Consider the following 15,882-nt stretch of genomic DNA (forward strand, 5'->3'; position numbering starts at 1 on the left):
GAACTAAAAAAAAAAAAAAAAATCAAGAAGAAAAACAAATAACCCCATTAAAAAGTGAGAAAAGGACATACTTAACAAAAGAAGACATACAAGCAGCCAACACATAAAAAAGTACTCAATATCACTAATCATCAGAGAAATGCAAATCAAAATCACAATGAGATACTATTTCATACCAGCCAGAATGGCTACTATTAAGAAGTCAAAAAATACTAGATGTTGGCAAGGCTGCGGGGAAAAAGGAATTACACACTGTTGTTGGGAATGTGAGTTCAGCGACTGTGGAAAGCAGTTTGAAGACTTCTCAAAGAACTAAAAATAGACCTACCATTCAACCCAGCAATCCCACTACTGTGTATAAACCCAAAGAAAAATAAGTCATTCCACCAAAAAGACACATGCCCTCATATCCACCACAGCACTATCCACATTAGCAAAGATATGGAATCAACCTGGGTGCCCATTAATGGTGAATTGGATAAAGAAAAAGTGGTACATATACAGGATGAAATACTACATACCCATGAAAAAGAACAAATCATGTCCTTTGCAGCAACATGGATGTTGCTGGAGGCCATTATTCTAAGTGAATTAATACAGAAACAGAAAACCAAATACTGTATGTTCTCACTTATAAGTGGGAGCTAAACATTGGGTACGCATGAACATAAAGGTGGGAACAACAGACATTAGAGACTAGAAGAAGGGGGAGGGAGAGGAGGTGTGGGCTGAAAAAGTATTGGGTACTATACTCACTATCTGGGTGACGGGTTCATTCGTATCTCAAACCTCAGCATCACATAACATATCTTTGTAACAAACCTGTAGCCCCTTAATCTAAAGTTAAAAGTAAGAAAAGACAAAGAGGACAGGGATAGTAGCAGAAAGAGAAGAAAAACAGAAGGTTGTTGTCTAAAGTGTCAGCACTGTTTGTCATAATTCTTCTGCCAGAATGCTTTCTCCTTGATCAAAGTACCTGTTCAGGATGAAGTGAAGGGAAATGGGAGTTAATTAAATTTTATAAGAATTGTTTAATGACTTTACTGCTGAAAAAATGTTAAGAGTTATTTGGAGTACACCACTGTTATATATGAATTTCTCTGCAAGTATGGTAGGATAAAGAATACCTGGAAGAAATATAGGATGGCTGGCAAGATGGCCAAATACGAAGAGCTCCAGTCTGCAGATCCCAGCAAGATCAGTGCAGAAGGCAGGTGATTTCTGCATTTCCAACTGAGGTACGCAGCTCATCTCATTGGGACTGGTTAGACAGTGGGTGCAGCTCACAGAGGGCGAGCTGAAGCAGGGTGTGGCACTGTCTCAGCCAGGAAGCACAAGGGGTCGGGAAACTCCCTCCCCTAGCCAAGGGAAGCCATGAGGGACTTTCCTGTGAGGAACGGCACACTCTGGCCCAGATACTATCCTTTACCCGTGGTCTTCGCAACCTGCGGACCAGGAGATTCCCTCAGATGCCTATGCCACCAAGGCCCTGGGTTTCAAGCACAAAACTGGGTGGCCATTTGGGCAGACACTGAGCTAGCTGCAGTTTTCTTTCATACCCTAGTGGTGACTGGAATGCCAGTGAGACAGAACCATTCGCTCCCTAGGAAAGGGGGCTGAGGCCAGGGAGGCAAATGGTCTAGCTCAGCAGATCCCACCCCATGGAACCCAGCTAGCTAAGCTCCACTGGCTTGAAATTCTCCCTGCCAGCACAGCAGTCTGAAGACGACCTGGGATGCTAGAGCTTGGTGGAGGGAGGGGCGTCCACCCTTACTGAGGCTTGAGTAGGCGGTTTTTCCCTCATGGTGTAAACAAAGCCGCCAGGAAGTTCAGACTGGGCAGAGCCCACCACAGCTCCGCAAGGCTGCTGTAGCCAGACTGCCTCTCTAGAATCCTCCTCTCTTGGCAGGGCATATCTGAAAGAAAGGAAGCAGCCTCAGTCAGGGGCTTATAGATAAAACTCCCATCTCCCTGGGATAGAGCACCTGGGGGAAGGGGTGGCTGTGGGCGCAGCTTTAGCCAACTTAAATATTCCTGCCTGCCGGCTCTGAAGAGAGCAAGGCTCTCCCAGCACAGCGTGTGAGCTCTAAGAGACAGACTGCCTCCTCAAGTGAGTCCCTGACCCCTATGCCTCCTGATGGAGAGATACCTCCCAGCAGGGGTCGACAGACATCTCATACAGGGGAGCTCCAGCTGGCATCTGGTGGGTACTCCTCTGGGACGAAGTTTCCAGAGGGAAAAACAGGAAGCAAACTTTGCTGTTCTGCAGCCTCCACTGGTGATACCTAGGCAAACAGGGTCTGGAGTGGACCTCCAGCAAACTCCAGCAGACCTACAGCAGAGAAGCCTGACTGTTAGAAGGAAAACTAACAAACAGAAAGGAATAGCATCAACATCAACAAAAAGGACATATACACAAAGACCCCATCCAAAGATCACCAACAGCAAAGACCAAAGGTAGATAAATCCACAAAGATGAGGAAAAACCAGTGCAACAAGGCTGAAAATTCCAGAAACCAGAATGCCTCTTCTCCTCCAAAGGATCACAACTTCTCGCCAGCAAGGGAACAAAATTGGACAGAGAATGAGTTTGATGAATTGACAGAAATAAGCTCCAGAAGGTGGGTAATAACAAACTCTTCTGAGATAAAGGAACATATTCTAACCCAATGCAAGGAAGCTAAGAACCTTGATTTAAAAATTGGAGGAATTGCTAACTAGAGTTACCAGTTTAGAGAAAAACATAAATGACCTGAAGGAGCTGAAAAACACAGCTCGAGAACTTTGTGAAGCATACACAAGTATCAATAGCTGAAGCAATCAAGTGGAAGAAAGGATATCAGAGATTGAATATCAACTTAATGAAATAAAGCATGAAGACAAGATTAGAGAAAAAAGAATGAAAAGGAATGAACAAAGCCTCCAAGAAATATGGGACTATGTGAAAAGAGCAAGCCTACGTTTGATTTGATGTACCTCAAAGTGACCAGGAGAATAGAATAAAGCTGGAAAACACGATTCAGGGTATTATCCAGAAGAATTTCCCCAACCTAGCAAGACAGGCCAACATTCAAATTCAAGAAATACAGAGAACACCAGGAAGATACTCCTTGAGAAAAGCAACCCCAAGACACATAATCTTCAGATTCACCAAGGTTGAAATGAAGGAAAGAATATTAAGGGCAGCCAGAGAGAAAGGTCGGATTACTCACAAAGGGAAGCCCATCAGATTAACAGCGGGTGTCTCTGCAGAAACCGTACAAGCCAGAAGAGAGTGGGGGCCAATACTCAACATTCTTCAACCCAGAATTTCACATCCAGCCAAACTAAGCTTCATATGCGAAGGGAAAATAAAATCCTTTACAGACAAGCAAATGCTGAGAGATTCTGTCACCACTAGGCCTGCCTTACAGGAGCTCCTGAAGGAAGCACTAAATATGGAAAGAAAAAACTGGTACCAGCCACTGCAAAAACATACCAAATTGTAAAGACCATTGACACTATGAAGAAACTGCGTCAACTAACGGGCAAAATAACCAGCTAGCATCATAATGACAGGATCAAATTCACACATAACAATAGCAACCTTAAATGTAAACGGGCTAAATGCCCCAATTAAAAAACACAGACTGGCAGATTGGATAAAGATTCAAGACCCTTTTGGTGTGCTGTATTCAGGAGACCCATGTCAGGGCAAAGACATGCATAGCCTCAAAATAAAAGGATGGAAGAATATTTACCAAGAAAAGGAAAAGCCAAAAAAAAAAAAAAAAAAAAAAAAAAAGAAGGGGACCAAACCCAATCACAAAAAAAAAAAACATTAAACCAACAAAGATTAAAAAAAGACAAAGAAGGGCATTACATAATGGTAAAGGGATCAATGCAACAAGAAGACCTAACTATCCTAAATACATATGCACCCAATACAGGAGCACCCAGGTTCATAAACCAAGTTCTTAGAGACCTACAAAGAGACTTAGACTCCCACACAATAATAGTGGGAGACTTTATCACCCCACTGTCAATATTAAAGAGATCAACAAGACAGAAAATTAACAAGGATATTCAAGACTTGAACTCAGCTCTGGACCAAGCGGACCTACTAGACATCTACAGAACTCTCCACCCCAAATCAACAAAATATACATTCTTCTCAGCACCATATCGCATTTATTCCAAAACTGACCACATAATTGGAAGTAAAACACTCCTTAGCAATTGCAAAAGAATGGAAATCATAACAAACAGTCTCTAAGACCACAGTGCAATCAAATTAGAACTCAGGATTAAGAAACTCACTCAAAGCCACACAACTACATGGAAACTGAACAACCTGCTCCTGAATAACTACTGGGTAAATAACAAAATTAAAGTAGAAATAAATAAGTTATTTGAAACCAATGAGAACAAAGACACAACGTACCAGAATCTCTGGGACACAACTAAAGCAGTGTTTAGAGGGGGTGTTTATAGCACTAAATGCCCACAGGAGAAAGCGGAAAAGATCTAAAATCGACACCCTAACATCACAATGAAAAGAACTAGAAGGGCGAGAGCAAACAAATTCAAAAGCTAGCAGAAGACAAGAAATAACTAAGATCAGAGCAGAAATGAAGGAGATACAGAGGTGAAAAACTCTTCAAAAAAATCAATAAATCCAGGAGCTGGTTTTTTAAAAAAGATAAACAAAATAGACAGACCACTAGCCAGACTAATAAAGAAGAAAATAGAGAAGAATCAAAAAGGCACAATAAAAAATGATAAAGGGGATATCACCACTGATCCCACGGAAATATAAACTACCATCATACTATAAACACCTCTGTGCAAATAAATTAGAAAATCTAGAAGAAATGGATACATTCCTGGACACATACACCCTCCCAAGATTAAACAAGAAGTTCAATCCTTGAGTAGACTCATAACAAGTTCTAATTGAGTAATTAATAGCCTACCAACCAAAAAAAGTCCAAAACCAGACGGATTCACAGTCGAATTCTACCAGAGGTACAAAGAGGAGCTGGTACCATTCCTTTTGAAGCTATTCCAAACAACAAAGACAGACTCCTCTTTAACTCATTTTGCATCATCCTGATACCAAACTCTGGCACAGATACAAGAAAAAAAGAAAATTTCAGGCCAATAATCCTGACTAACATTGATGTGAAAATCCTCAATAAAATACTGGCAAATCGAATCCAGCAGCACATCAAAAAGCTTATCCACCACGATCAAGTCGGCTTTATCCCTGGGATGCAAGGCTGGTTCAACATACGCAAATCAATAAATATAATCCATCACATAAACAGACCCAATGACAAAAACCACAGGATTATCTCAATAGACGCAGAAAATGCCTTTGACAAAATTCAACAGCCCTTCATGCTAAAAACTCTCAATAAACTACATGTTGATGGAATGTATCTCAAAATAATAAGAGCTATTTATGACAAACCCACGGCCAATATCATACCGAATGGGCAAAAGCTGGAAGCATTCCCTTTGAAAACTGGCACAAGGATGCCCTCTCTCATCACTCCTATTCAACATAGTAATGGAAGTTCAGGCCAGGGCAATCAGGCAAGAGAAAGAAATAAAGGGTATTCACATAGGAAGAGAGGAAGTCAAATTGTCTCTGTTTGCAGATGACATGATTGTATATTTAGAAACCCCCATCATCTCAGCCCAAAATCTCCTTAAGCTGATAAGCAACTTCAGCAAAGTCTCAAGATACAAAATCAATGTGCAAAAAATCACAAGCATTCCTATATACCAAAAATAGACAAACAGAGAGCCAGATCATGAGTGAACGCCCATTCACAATTGCTACAAAGAGTAATAAAATACCTAGGAATACAACTTACAAGGGATGTGAAGGCCCTCTTCAAAGAGAACTACAAACCACTGCTCAAGGAAATAAGAGAGGACACAAACAAATGGAAAAACATTCCATGCTCATGGATAGGAAGAATCAATATTGTGAAAATGGACATACTGCTCAAAGTAATTTATAGATTCAGTGCCATCCCCATCAAACTACCATTGACTTTCTTCACAGAATTAGAAAAAACTATTTTAAATTTCATATGGAACCAAAAAAAGAGCTGGTATAGCCAAGACAATCCCAAGCAAAAAGAACAAAGCTGGAGGCATCACGATACCTGACTTCAAACTATACTACAAGGCTACAGTAATCAAAACAGCATGATCCTGGTACCAAAACAGATATATAGACCAATGGAACAGAACAGAGGCCTCAGAAATAACACCACACATATACAAACATCTGATCTTTGACAAACCTGAGAAAAATAAGCAATGGGGAAAAAATTTCCTATTTAATAAATGGTGTTGGGAAAACTGGCTAGCCATATGCAGAAAACTGAAACTGGGCCCCTTCCTTATATCTTATGCAAAAATTAACTCAAGATGGATTAAAGACTTAAATGTAAGACCTAAAACCGTAAAAACCCTAGAAGAAAACCTAGGCAATACCGTTCAGGACATAAGCGTGGGCAAAGACTTCATGGCTAAAACACCAAAAGCAATGGCAACAAAAGCCAAAACTGACAAACAGGATCTACTAAAGAGCATCTGTACAGCAAAATAAACTATCATCAGAGTCAACAGGCAACCTACAAATTGGGAGAAAAATTTTGCAATCTAGCCATCTGACAAAGAGCTAATATCCAGAATCCACAAGGAACTTAAACAAATTTACAAGAAAAAAATAACCCCATCAAAAAGTGAGCAAAGGATATGAACAGACACTTTTCAAAAGAAGACATTTATGCAGCCAACAAACATGAAAAAAAGCTCATTATCACTGGTCATTAGAGAAATGCAAATCAAAACCACAATGAGATACCATCTCATGCCAGTTAGAATGGCAATCATTAAAAAGTCAGGAAACAACAGATGCTAGAGATGATGTGGAGAAATAGGCATGCTTTTACACTGTTGGTGGGAATGTAAATTAGTTCAACCATTATAGAAGACACTGTGGCAATTCCTCAAGGATCTAGAACCAGAAATACCATTTGACCTAGCAATCACATTACTGGGTATATACCTAAAGGATGATAAATCATTCTACTATAAAGACACATGCACATGTTTGTATACTGGAGCACTATTCACAATAGCAAAGACTTGGAACCAACCCAAATGCCCATCAATGGCAGACTGGATAAAGAAAATGTGGCACATATACACCACAGAATACTATGCAACCATAAAAAAGGATGAGTTCATGTCCTTTGTAGGGACATGGATGAAGCTGGAAACCATCATTCTCAGCAAACTAACACAGGAACAGAAAACCAAACACTGCATGTTTTCACTCATAAGTGGGAGTTGAACAATGAGAACACATGGACACAGGGAGGGGAACATCACACACTGGGGCCTATTGGGGGACTCGAGGAGGGATAGCATTAGGAGAAATACCTAATTTAGATGACAGGTTGATGGGTGCAGCAAACCACCATGGCATATGTATACCTGTGTAACAAACCTGCATCTTCTGCACATGTATCCCAGACATTAAAGTATAATAATAAAAAAGAAAAAGGAAAAAAAAAGAACACCTGGATATTTTTTAGTCAATATTTTTCTTCTCTAAAGAAACTATATACAAATGCAATTGTGGAAACTACTTACAAATAGATTAAAGATCATTTTGATTTGTAAATATATTTATTTAATAGAATTTCTTCTTTTTCCAATAACAAAAGATAGAATACTAAAAAAAAAAAAGGTAGATTAGTGGTTACCTGAGGCTACGGGTAGGAATTTGCAGCGTGGCTGCAAATGAGTGCAAGGGATCTTCATAAACTGATGAAAATGTTCTAAAATTACTTTGTGGTTACACAATTCTGTAAATGTAGTAAAAATCAGTGAATCTTATAGTATGTAAATTATTTTTCAATAAAACTTCTATAAAAATGAAAATATTTAAATAATTCAACAAACTACATTCCAGGTTAGGTACTGATCAAGTTGGTAGTCTGCTATGACAGAAAAGTACAGAGTAGCTTATAAAAACAGAGATGGCTCAAATCCAGAGTTCTCTTTTTATGTGTCTAGAAAGCCTGTTTCTAAGCCAAATTCATTATAATGAAAAATCATATATAATGAAGAATGATTATTAATTACACTTAATTTGTTGATTATAATATTTGCAATTACTCTAAGCCATCACAATTTGGTTTATATAGCAAAAAGGAAAAACTCCTGCCTTAACTGACTAAAAGCAGAAAATAGCATAGATAAATAAGCACTACCTAAATCTAAATTTTAAAAACAAAAAATGTAAGCAATTCTTTAAATACCCCTTATATGCTGTCGAATCCCAAATTTTTAGCTCTATCCTGAAATTGTCTCTTGAATTCCAGACCTGCACTCCAACTGCTTCCTCAGGGTTGCCAACTGGCTACGTAATAGGCATTTATTTCAGATGTAATGACCAACACTGAACTACTGATTTGCTTTCTCCTCTCAATCTTTTCCTATGATATTGCTCACTTTAGTAAATCATAACTCCATCCTTTTGGCTGACAGGTTCTAAGTCTTGGAAGTCATTTCTGACTCACTCCTCTTTTTTCCCTCATACTACATCTACATCCAACCCATCAGTAAATACTATTGACATACATTTGAAATGTTTCCAGAATCCAATTATTTCAATCTCTCTCCCCTGCAACCACTCTGGTCCCAGTCACCATTATTTCTCATCTGGATTATTTTTTGTCTTCTAACTAGTCATTCTGCTTCTGTAATTGCCTCTTACAGACTATTCTCAACTATGAAGCCAAAGGGATGATTTTAAAAGTAAAAGTGGTCCTGCTACTCCTCTCTTCAAGACCCTCCAATGGCTTGCAATGTCATTCGGAGTGAAGGCCAAAGTCTGTGCAATGGCCACTGCCTTTTATCATCTGCATCCCTCTGTCCCATCTCAGTGACTTCATCTATTACTCTTCAGTTGGCTTCTTTCATACTAGCTATACAGCCCTCCCTGCTGTTTTTTGAAAACACCAATCACGACACCATTTCAAGGCTTTTATACTTGCTGTTTCCTCTGTCTGGACTGCTTTTTCACCAGACAGCTACACGCCTCTTCCTTAATTCTTTCAGGTCTCTGCTCAACTGTCACCTTATCAGCAAGGCCTTCTCCTCCAAGGGACTCTCAGTCATTTTTTTTCCATTGCATTTATTACCATATGACATATATTCTTTATCTATTTATTGGTATTTGCTTATTGTTTGTCTCCTCCAACTACAATGTAAACTCTACAAAAGCAGGAAATTTGTCTTGTTCACCTCTTTAGTCCCAGCCCTTAGAATAGTGTCTAGCACATAGCAGGGGCCTAAAAAACATATGCTGAATAAATCAATGAACAAACTCTAGCAAACTAAATTAAATGTTATTCAGAATGATTATTTTAAATTTGTGATTTCGATTTTCTTTTTTTTTTTTTTTTTGAGACAGAGTTTCACTCTTGCTGCCCAGGCTGCCCAGGCTGGAGTCCAATGGCATGATCTTGGCTCACTGCAACCTCCGCCTCCCAGGTTCAAGTGATTCTCGTGCCTCAGCCTCCCAAGTAGCTGGGACTACAGGTGCGTGCCACCACACCCGGCTAATTTCTGTATTTTTAGTAGAGAAGGGGGTTTCACCATGTTTCTCTACAGGCTGGTCTCAAACTCCTGACCTCAGGTGATTCTCCCACCTCAGCCTCCCAAAGTGTTGGAATTACAGGCGTGAGCCACCATGCCTGACTTAAAATACTTTTAAATACTTAGTAGGGCTACTCTACTACTCTTTTCTATTCATGTTCAGATTACTTATGGCTATTTTCTCATATATATGTAGGTTACTTTTGGAACATTTTGTCAAGTAGTATATGAACAATATTCATTTTTGGCATCTTAATTGAGCTCACATTGAATTTAGAAATTACTTTAAAAAGTATCAGTACTGGCCGGGCGCGGTGGCTCAAGCCTGTAATCCCAGCACTTTGGGAGGCCCAGACGGGTGGATCACGAGGTCAGGAGATCGAGACCATCCTGGCTAACACGGTGAAACCCCGTCTCTACTAAAAAAAAAATACAAAAAATTAGCCGGGCGCGGTGGTGGGCACCTGTAGTCCCAGCTACTCGGGAGGCTGAGGCAGGAGAATGGCGTAAACCTGGGAGGCGGAGCTTGTAGTGAGCTGAGATCTGGCCACTGCACTCCAGCCTGGGCGACAAAGCGAGACTCCGTCTCAAAAAAAAAAAAAAGTATCAATACTTTAAAAAGTACGTATCAATATAATACATTTGCATTATATAGAATCTTTTTATCTTATAACAAGATATGCCCTTTCTTTTGGTCCAGTCAATACATTAACCAAATTTATCTGGTTAATATATTATTTCCAGTCATGACCAGGTAGTCATTCTATTTAAGTTTGTATATATTAGATTGCTTAGGTAATAATTTTTTCAGCTTTGTTAAGGTATAGTGGACAAATTATATATGTTTCAGGCATTTAATCTGATATTCTGATATATATTGTGAATAATCATCATAATCAAGATAATTAATATATCACCTAACATAGTCACCACTTTTTCTTTTTTTTTGTGGTGAGAACACAGATGTACCGTCTTAGCAATTTCAAGTATATTATACAGTACTGTTAACTCTAATTAATGTTGTACACTAGATCTCCAGAACTTACTCAACTTGCATAACTAAAACTTTATACTCTTTGACCAACATCTCCCCATTTCCCCCTGGCAATTTCCATTCTACTCTCTGCCTCTTTGAGGTTGCCCACTTTAGATTGCACATATACTTGTTTAATAATCCAGACACAGGCAAGTACCACATTACCTCACTTACATGTGGAATCTAAAATGAACCTTCAGGTTCATCTGTGTTGTCACAAATGACAGAAATCACAGGATTTCCTTCTTTTTAAAAGCTGACTATGTGGTGTGGGTTTTGTGTCTCTGTATATGTTATAAATGTGGTGTGGGTTGTGTATATGTGTGTGTAATATTTCTTTACACACATACCACATTTTCTTTATCCATTCATCTGTCAACAGACAGGTTGTTTCTATATCTTGACTACTTACTACAATGCTGCAACAAACGTGGGAGAACAGATATCTTCTTGACATACTGACTTCATTTCCTTTGGATATATATTCAGAAGTGGGATTGCTTAATCATATGGTAGTTCTGTTTTCAATTTTTTGAGGAGGCTCTATATTGATTTGCCTAATGGCTGTACCAACTTACATTCCTAGCAACAGTGCACAAGGGTTCCCTTCTCTCCACATCCCTGCCAACACTTGTTATACGTTGTCTTTTTGATAGCCATTCTCACAGGTGTGATTGATATCTCATTAGGGTTTTGATTTGCATTTTCCCTGATAATTAGTAATGTTAAGCATCTTTTCATATATTTGTTGGCCACTTGTATGTCTTCCTTTGAGAATGCCTACTCAGGTCCTTCATGTATTTTGATAGCAAGGTTTTGGTCTTTTTTTGTTGTTTTTTGGTTTTTTTTGCTATTGAGTTGTACTTATTACTTACATAGTTGGGATATTAACCTCTTATCAGATACATGGTTTGCAAATATTTCCTCCTGTTCTGTAAGTTGCCTATGCATTCTACTCTGTCAATTGTTTCCTTTGCTGTACAAAAGCTTTTGAGTTTGGTGAATTCCATTTGTCTATTTTTGCTCTTGTTGCCTGGCTTTCAGAGTCTTATCCAAAAACATTATTGCCCAGACTAATGCCAAAAAGCTTTTTTTCTATGTTCCCTTCTAGTAGTTTTATGGATTAGGGCCTTATTTTTAAGTTTTTAAATCCTTTTTGAGCTGATTTTTGTATGAGTTGATTTTTGTTTATGGTTTAAGAGTCCATTTTCATCCTTCTCCGTGGGGCTATCCACTTTTCCCAGAGTCATTTATTGATGACACTATCCTTTCCCCATTGTGTGTTTCTGGTACCCTTTTGAAGATCAGTTTACTATAAATACATGGATTTATTTCTGGGTTCTCCATTCTTTTCCATTGGTCTGATAAGTGTTTTTATGCCAGTTCCATACTGTTTTGATTACTGTAGCTTTGAAATATATTTTGAAATTTAGAAAGTGTGATTTCTCCAACCTTGTTTTTCTTGCTCAAGATTGTTTTGTTTGTGGTCTTCTGTGGTCTCATATGAATTTTAGGATTGTTTGTTCTATTTCTGTAAAGAATGTCTTTGAGATTTCTATAGGGATTGCAGTAAATTTATAGAACACTTTGGGTAGTACAAAAAATTATAACAATATTAATTATTCCAATTCATAAACATGGATGTCTTCCATTTATCTGTGTCTTTAAAAATTTCCTATATTGATGTTTAATAGTTTTCAGTGTACAAGTTTTCAACCTTTTTGTTTAAGGTTCTTCCTAAGCATTTTATCCTTTCTGTTGCTGTTGCAAATGGCATTGTTTCCTTAATTTCCTTTTCAGACAGTTGTGTACAGAAATGCCACTGGTTTTTGTACATTAATTTTGTATCCTGAAACTATATTGAATTTCTTTATTGCAACAGTTCTTTTTTATTGGGCATTAGGGTATTCTACATATCATTCTACATGTCATCACAAACAGAAATTACTTTTATTTTTGAGACAGGGTCTTTCTCTGTTGCCCATGCTGGAGTTCAGTGGCATGGTCAAAGTTCACTGTGACCTTGACTTCCTGGGCTCAAGTGATCCTCCTGCCTCAGCTTCCAATGTAGCTAGGACTACAGGTACGTGTCACCATGCCTGGTTAATTTTTAGTTTTTTTTATTTTGTAGAGACATGGTCTCACTATGTTGCCCAGGCTGGCCACTCCTGGCCTCAAGTGATCTCCCCACGTTGGTCCCCCAAAGTATTGTGATTACAGGTGTGAGCCACCACACCCAGTTTTACTTCTCTTTCTAATTTGTATGCCTTTTATTTTTCTTGTCTAATTGCTCTGGCTAGGACTTCCAGTACTATGTTATATAGAAGTGGCAAAAATGGCGAATCCTTGCCTTATACCAGATCTTAGAGGAAAAGCTTTGTTTTTCTTCATTAAGCATCATGTTACCTGTGGGATTTTCATATATAGCTTTCATGCTATTGAGGTAAGTTCCTTCTATTCCTATTTTGTTGAGAGAGTTTATCACGAATGGATGCTGAATTTTGTCAAATGGTTTTTCTGCATGTATTGAGATGACTGTGTAGTGTTTAATCTTTCACTATGTTACTGTGGTATATCATATGGGTTGATTTGCATATGTTGAATCACCTTTGTATCCCAGGGATAAATCTGACTTGGTCATGGTGTTTGATTCTTTTAACATGCAGTTGAATTCAGTTTGCTGGTATTTTACTGAAGATTTCTGCACTTAAATTAATCAGATATATTGGCCTGTAGCTTTCTTTTCTTGTGGTGTCTTTGTCTGGTTTTGGCATCAGGGTGGTGTTAGCCTCATAAAATAAGTTTGGAAGTATTCCCACTTCTATTTTTATAAGAGTTTAAGAAGGACTGGTACTAACCTTTCTTTGAATGTTTGGTAGATTTACCTATGAAGATATCTGGTCCTGGGTTATTCTTTGTTGGGAAGTTTTTTTTTTTAATTTTTAATTTTATTTTCTTGAGATTTTATCCCATTCTGTCGCCCAGGCTGGAGTGCAGTGGTGTGATCTGGCTCAATGCAACCTCCACCTCCTGGACTCAAGTGATTCTTCTGCCTCAGCCTCCTGAATAGCTGGGATTACAGGTGCACAACACCATGCCTGGCTAATTTTTTTGTATTTTTTCATAGAGTCGGGGATTCACCATTTTGGCCAGAAGGTCTCGAACTCCTAACCTAAAGTGATCTGCCTGCCTTGGCCTCCCAAAGTGCTGGGATTACAGGCATGAGCCACCACATCTGGCTTCTGTTGGGAGGTTTTTGATTACTGATTCAATCTCCTTTTTTCTATTGGTCTATTTGGGATATTTCTTCTTGATTCAGTTTGTGTAGGTTGTATGTTTCTAGGGATTTACCCAGGTGGGCCTAGTTTATTCTTCTTCTCCTAGTTCCTTGAGGTATACAGTTGAGTCGCTTGAGATCCACTCTTTTAATGTAAGTATTCATCACTATAAACCACTCTCTTAGTAGTAATTTTGCTGCTTTCCATAGGTTTTGGTATATTGTGGTTTTGTTTTCCTTTGCCTCAAGATATCAAAATTCTGTTTTTATTTCTTCTTTGACTCAATGCCTGTCCAAGAATGTGTTGTTTAGTTGCCATGTATTTGTGAATTTCCCATTTTCTTACTGCTATTAATTTTTAGTTTTATTCCATTCTGGTTGAAAAAAGATACTTGGAATGATTTTAAACTTCTTAAATATGTTATGTCTGATTTTGTGGCCTAATATGAGATTTATCCTGAAGAAGGTTTCATGTGCACTTGAGGAATACATATTCTTCCATAGGGTGTAAAGGGCTGTATATATCTGTTAAATTCCTTTGGTCTGTTATGCTGTTCAAGTCAGCTGTTTAAATGATTTCTGTCTGGGTTCTCTATCCATTATTGAAAGTGGATTATTGAAGTCTCCTATTATTGTATTAATGTAATTTATCCCTCAGATTTGTACACAATTGCTTGATATATTTAGGAGTTCTGATGTTGGGTATGTAGATGATTGTTACATCTTCCTGTTAAGTTGACCCTTTAAAAAATATATAATGGCTGTCATTGTATCTAGAGATCATTTTAAAGCCGGGGGCGGTGGCTCATGCCTGTAATCCCAGCACTTTGGGAGGCCGAGGCAGGCAGATCATGAGCTCAGGAGTTCGAGACCAGCCTGTTAAACATAGTGAAACCCCGTCTCTACTGAAAATACAAAAATTAGCCTGGCATGGTGGCACACGCCTGTAGTACCAGCTACTCGGGAGGCTGAGGCAGTAGAATCGCTTGAACCTGGGAGGTGGAGGTTATGGTGAGCCAAGATTGCGCCACTGCACTCCAGCCTGGGCAACAGAGCAAGACTTCATCTCAAAAAGAAGAAAAAAAAAAAAAAGGAGATAATTTTATGTTTATTTTGTTAAGTATAGCAACACCTGATTTTTTTTTTTGGTTATCATCTGCATGGAATATCCTTCATTTTCAGCATATACATTGAGCTACTCTATGCCTTTGATTGAGAAGTTTAAACTATTCACATTTAAAGAAATTTTTGATAAGTGAGAACTTACTATTGCCACTTTGTTAGTTGATTTTGTTTTGCAATTGTTCTGTTCCTCTACTCTTCTCTTTGTTATTTTAAGCTTTTCTGGGAGTGATTTCTTTTGATTCTTTTTTATGTGTCTATTAAGGTTTTTTCTTTCTTGTTACCCTATTTGACAGGGTCTCACTCTGTCGCCCACTCTGGAGTGCAGTGGTGTGATCATGGCTCACTGCAGTCTTGACCTCCCTGGGCTCAGGTGATCTTCCCACCTCCGCCTCCTGAGTTGCTGGGACCACAGGTGCATATCACTATGCCCAGCAAATCTTTTGTATTTTTTGTAGAGACAAGGTTTTACCATGTTGCCCAGGCTAGTCTTGAACTTCTGGGCTCAAGTGATCTGCCTGCCTCAACTTGCCAAGGTGCTAGGATTACAAGCATGAGCCACCATGCCTGGCCAACTCTACACTTTTACTCCCTCTTCCAATACTTTGTATTCTTGTAATGAGAGTTATTTCTTTTTATACTGTGCCTCCATTAAACTTTTGTGGTTATAGTTATTTTTAATATTGTTGTCTTTTAATTTTTCCATTATGTTTTTTTTAAAAAACAAAAATGTTAACTTTTATACATCTACATGTGGGCCCTGCAGAAAATC

The 15,882-nt window shown here is 38.5% G+C and overlaps 1 protein-coding gene across 7 annotated transcripts in view; it reads right to left on the reverse strand.

The window, feature by feature from the left end:
* Window positions 1-15,882, reverse strand: part of SPATA7 (spermatogenesis associated 7) — a 64,023-nt gene that overhangs the window by 33,171 nt on the left and 14,970 nt on the right. Inside the window, exon 1 of one of the 7 annotated variants that reach the window (XM_017961433.3) lies at window positions 7,776-7,864. The exons of the other annotated variants lie outside the window; for them this stretch is intronic. Within the exon in view, the coding sequence (XP_017816922.1) occupies window positions 7,776-7,833 (58 nt within the window). The 5' untranslated portion in view covers window positions 7,834-7,864. Of the gene's footprint in view, window positions 1-7,775; window positions 7,865-15,882 lie in introns of those variants that run through there. 7 annotated transcript variants of the gene reach the window in all.

Source organism: Papio anubis, chromosome 7 (assembly GCF_008728515.1).
Source record: "Papio anubis isolate 15944 chromosome 7, Panubis1.0, whole genome shotgun sequence".
Lineage (NCBI taxonomy): Eukaryota > Metazoa > Chordata > Mammalia > Primates > Cercopithecidae > Papio > Papio anubis.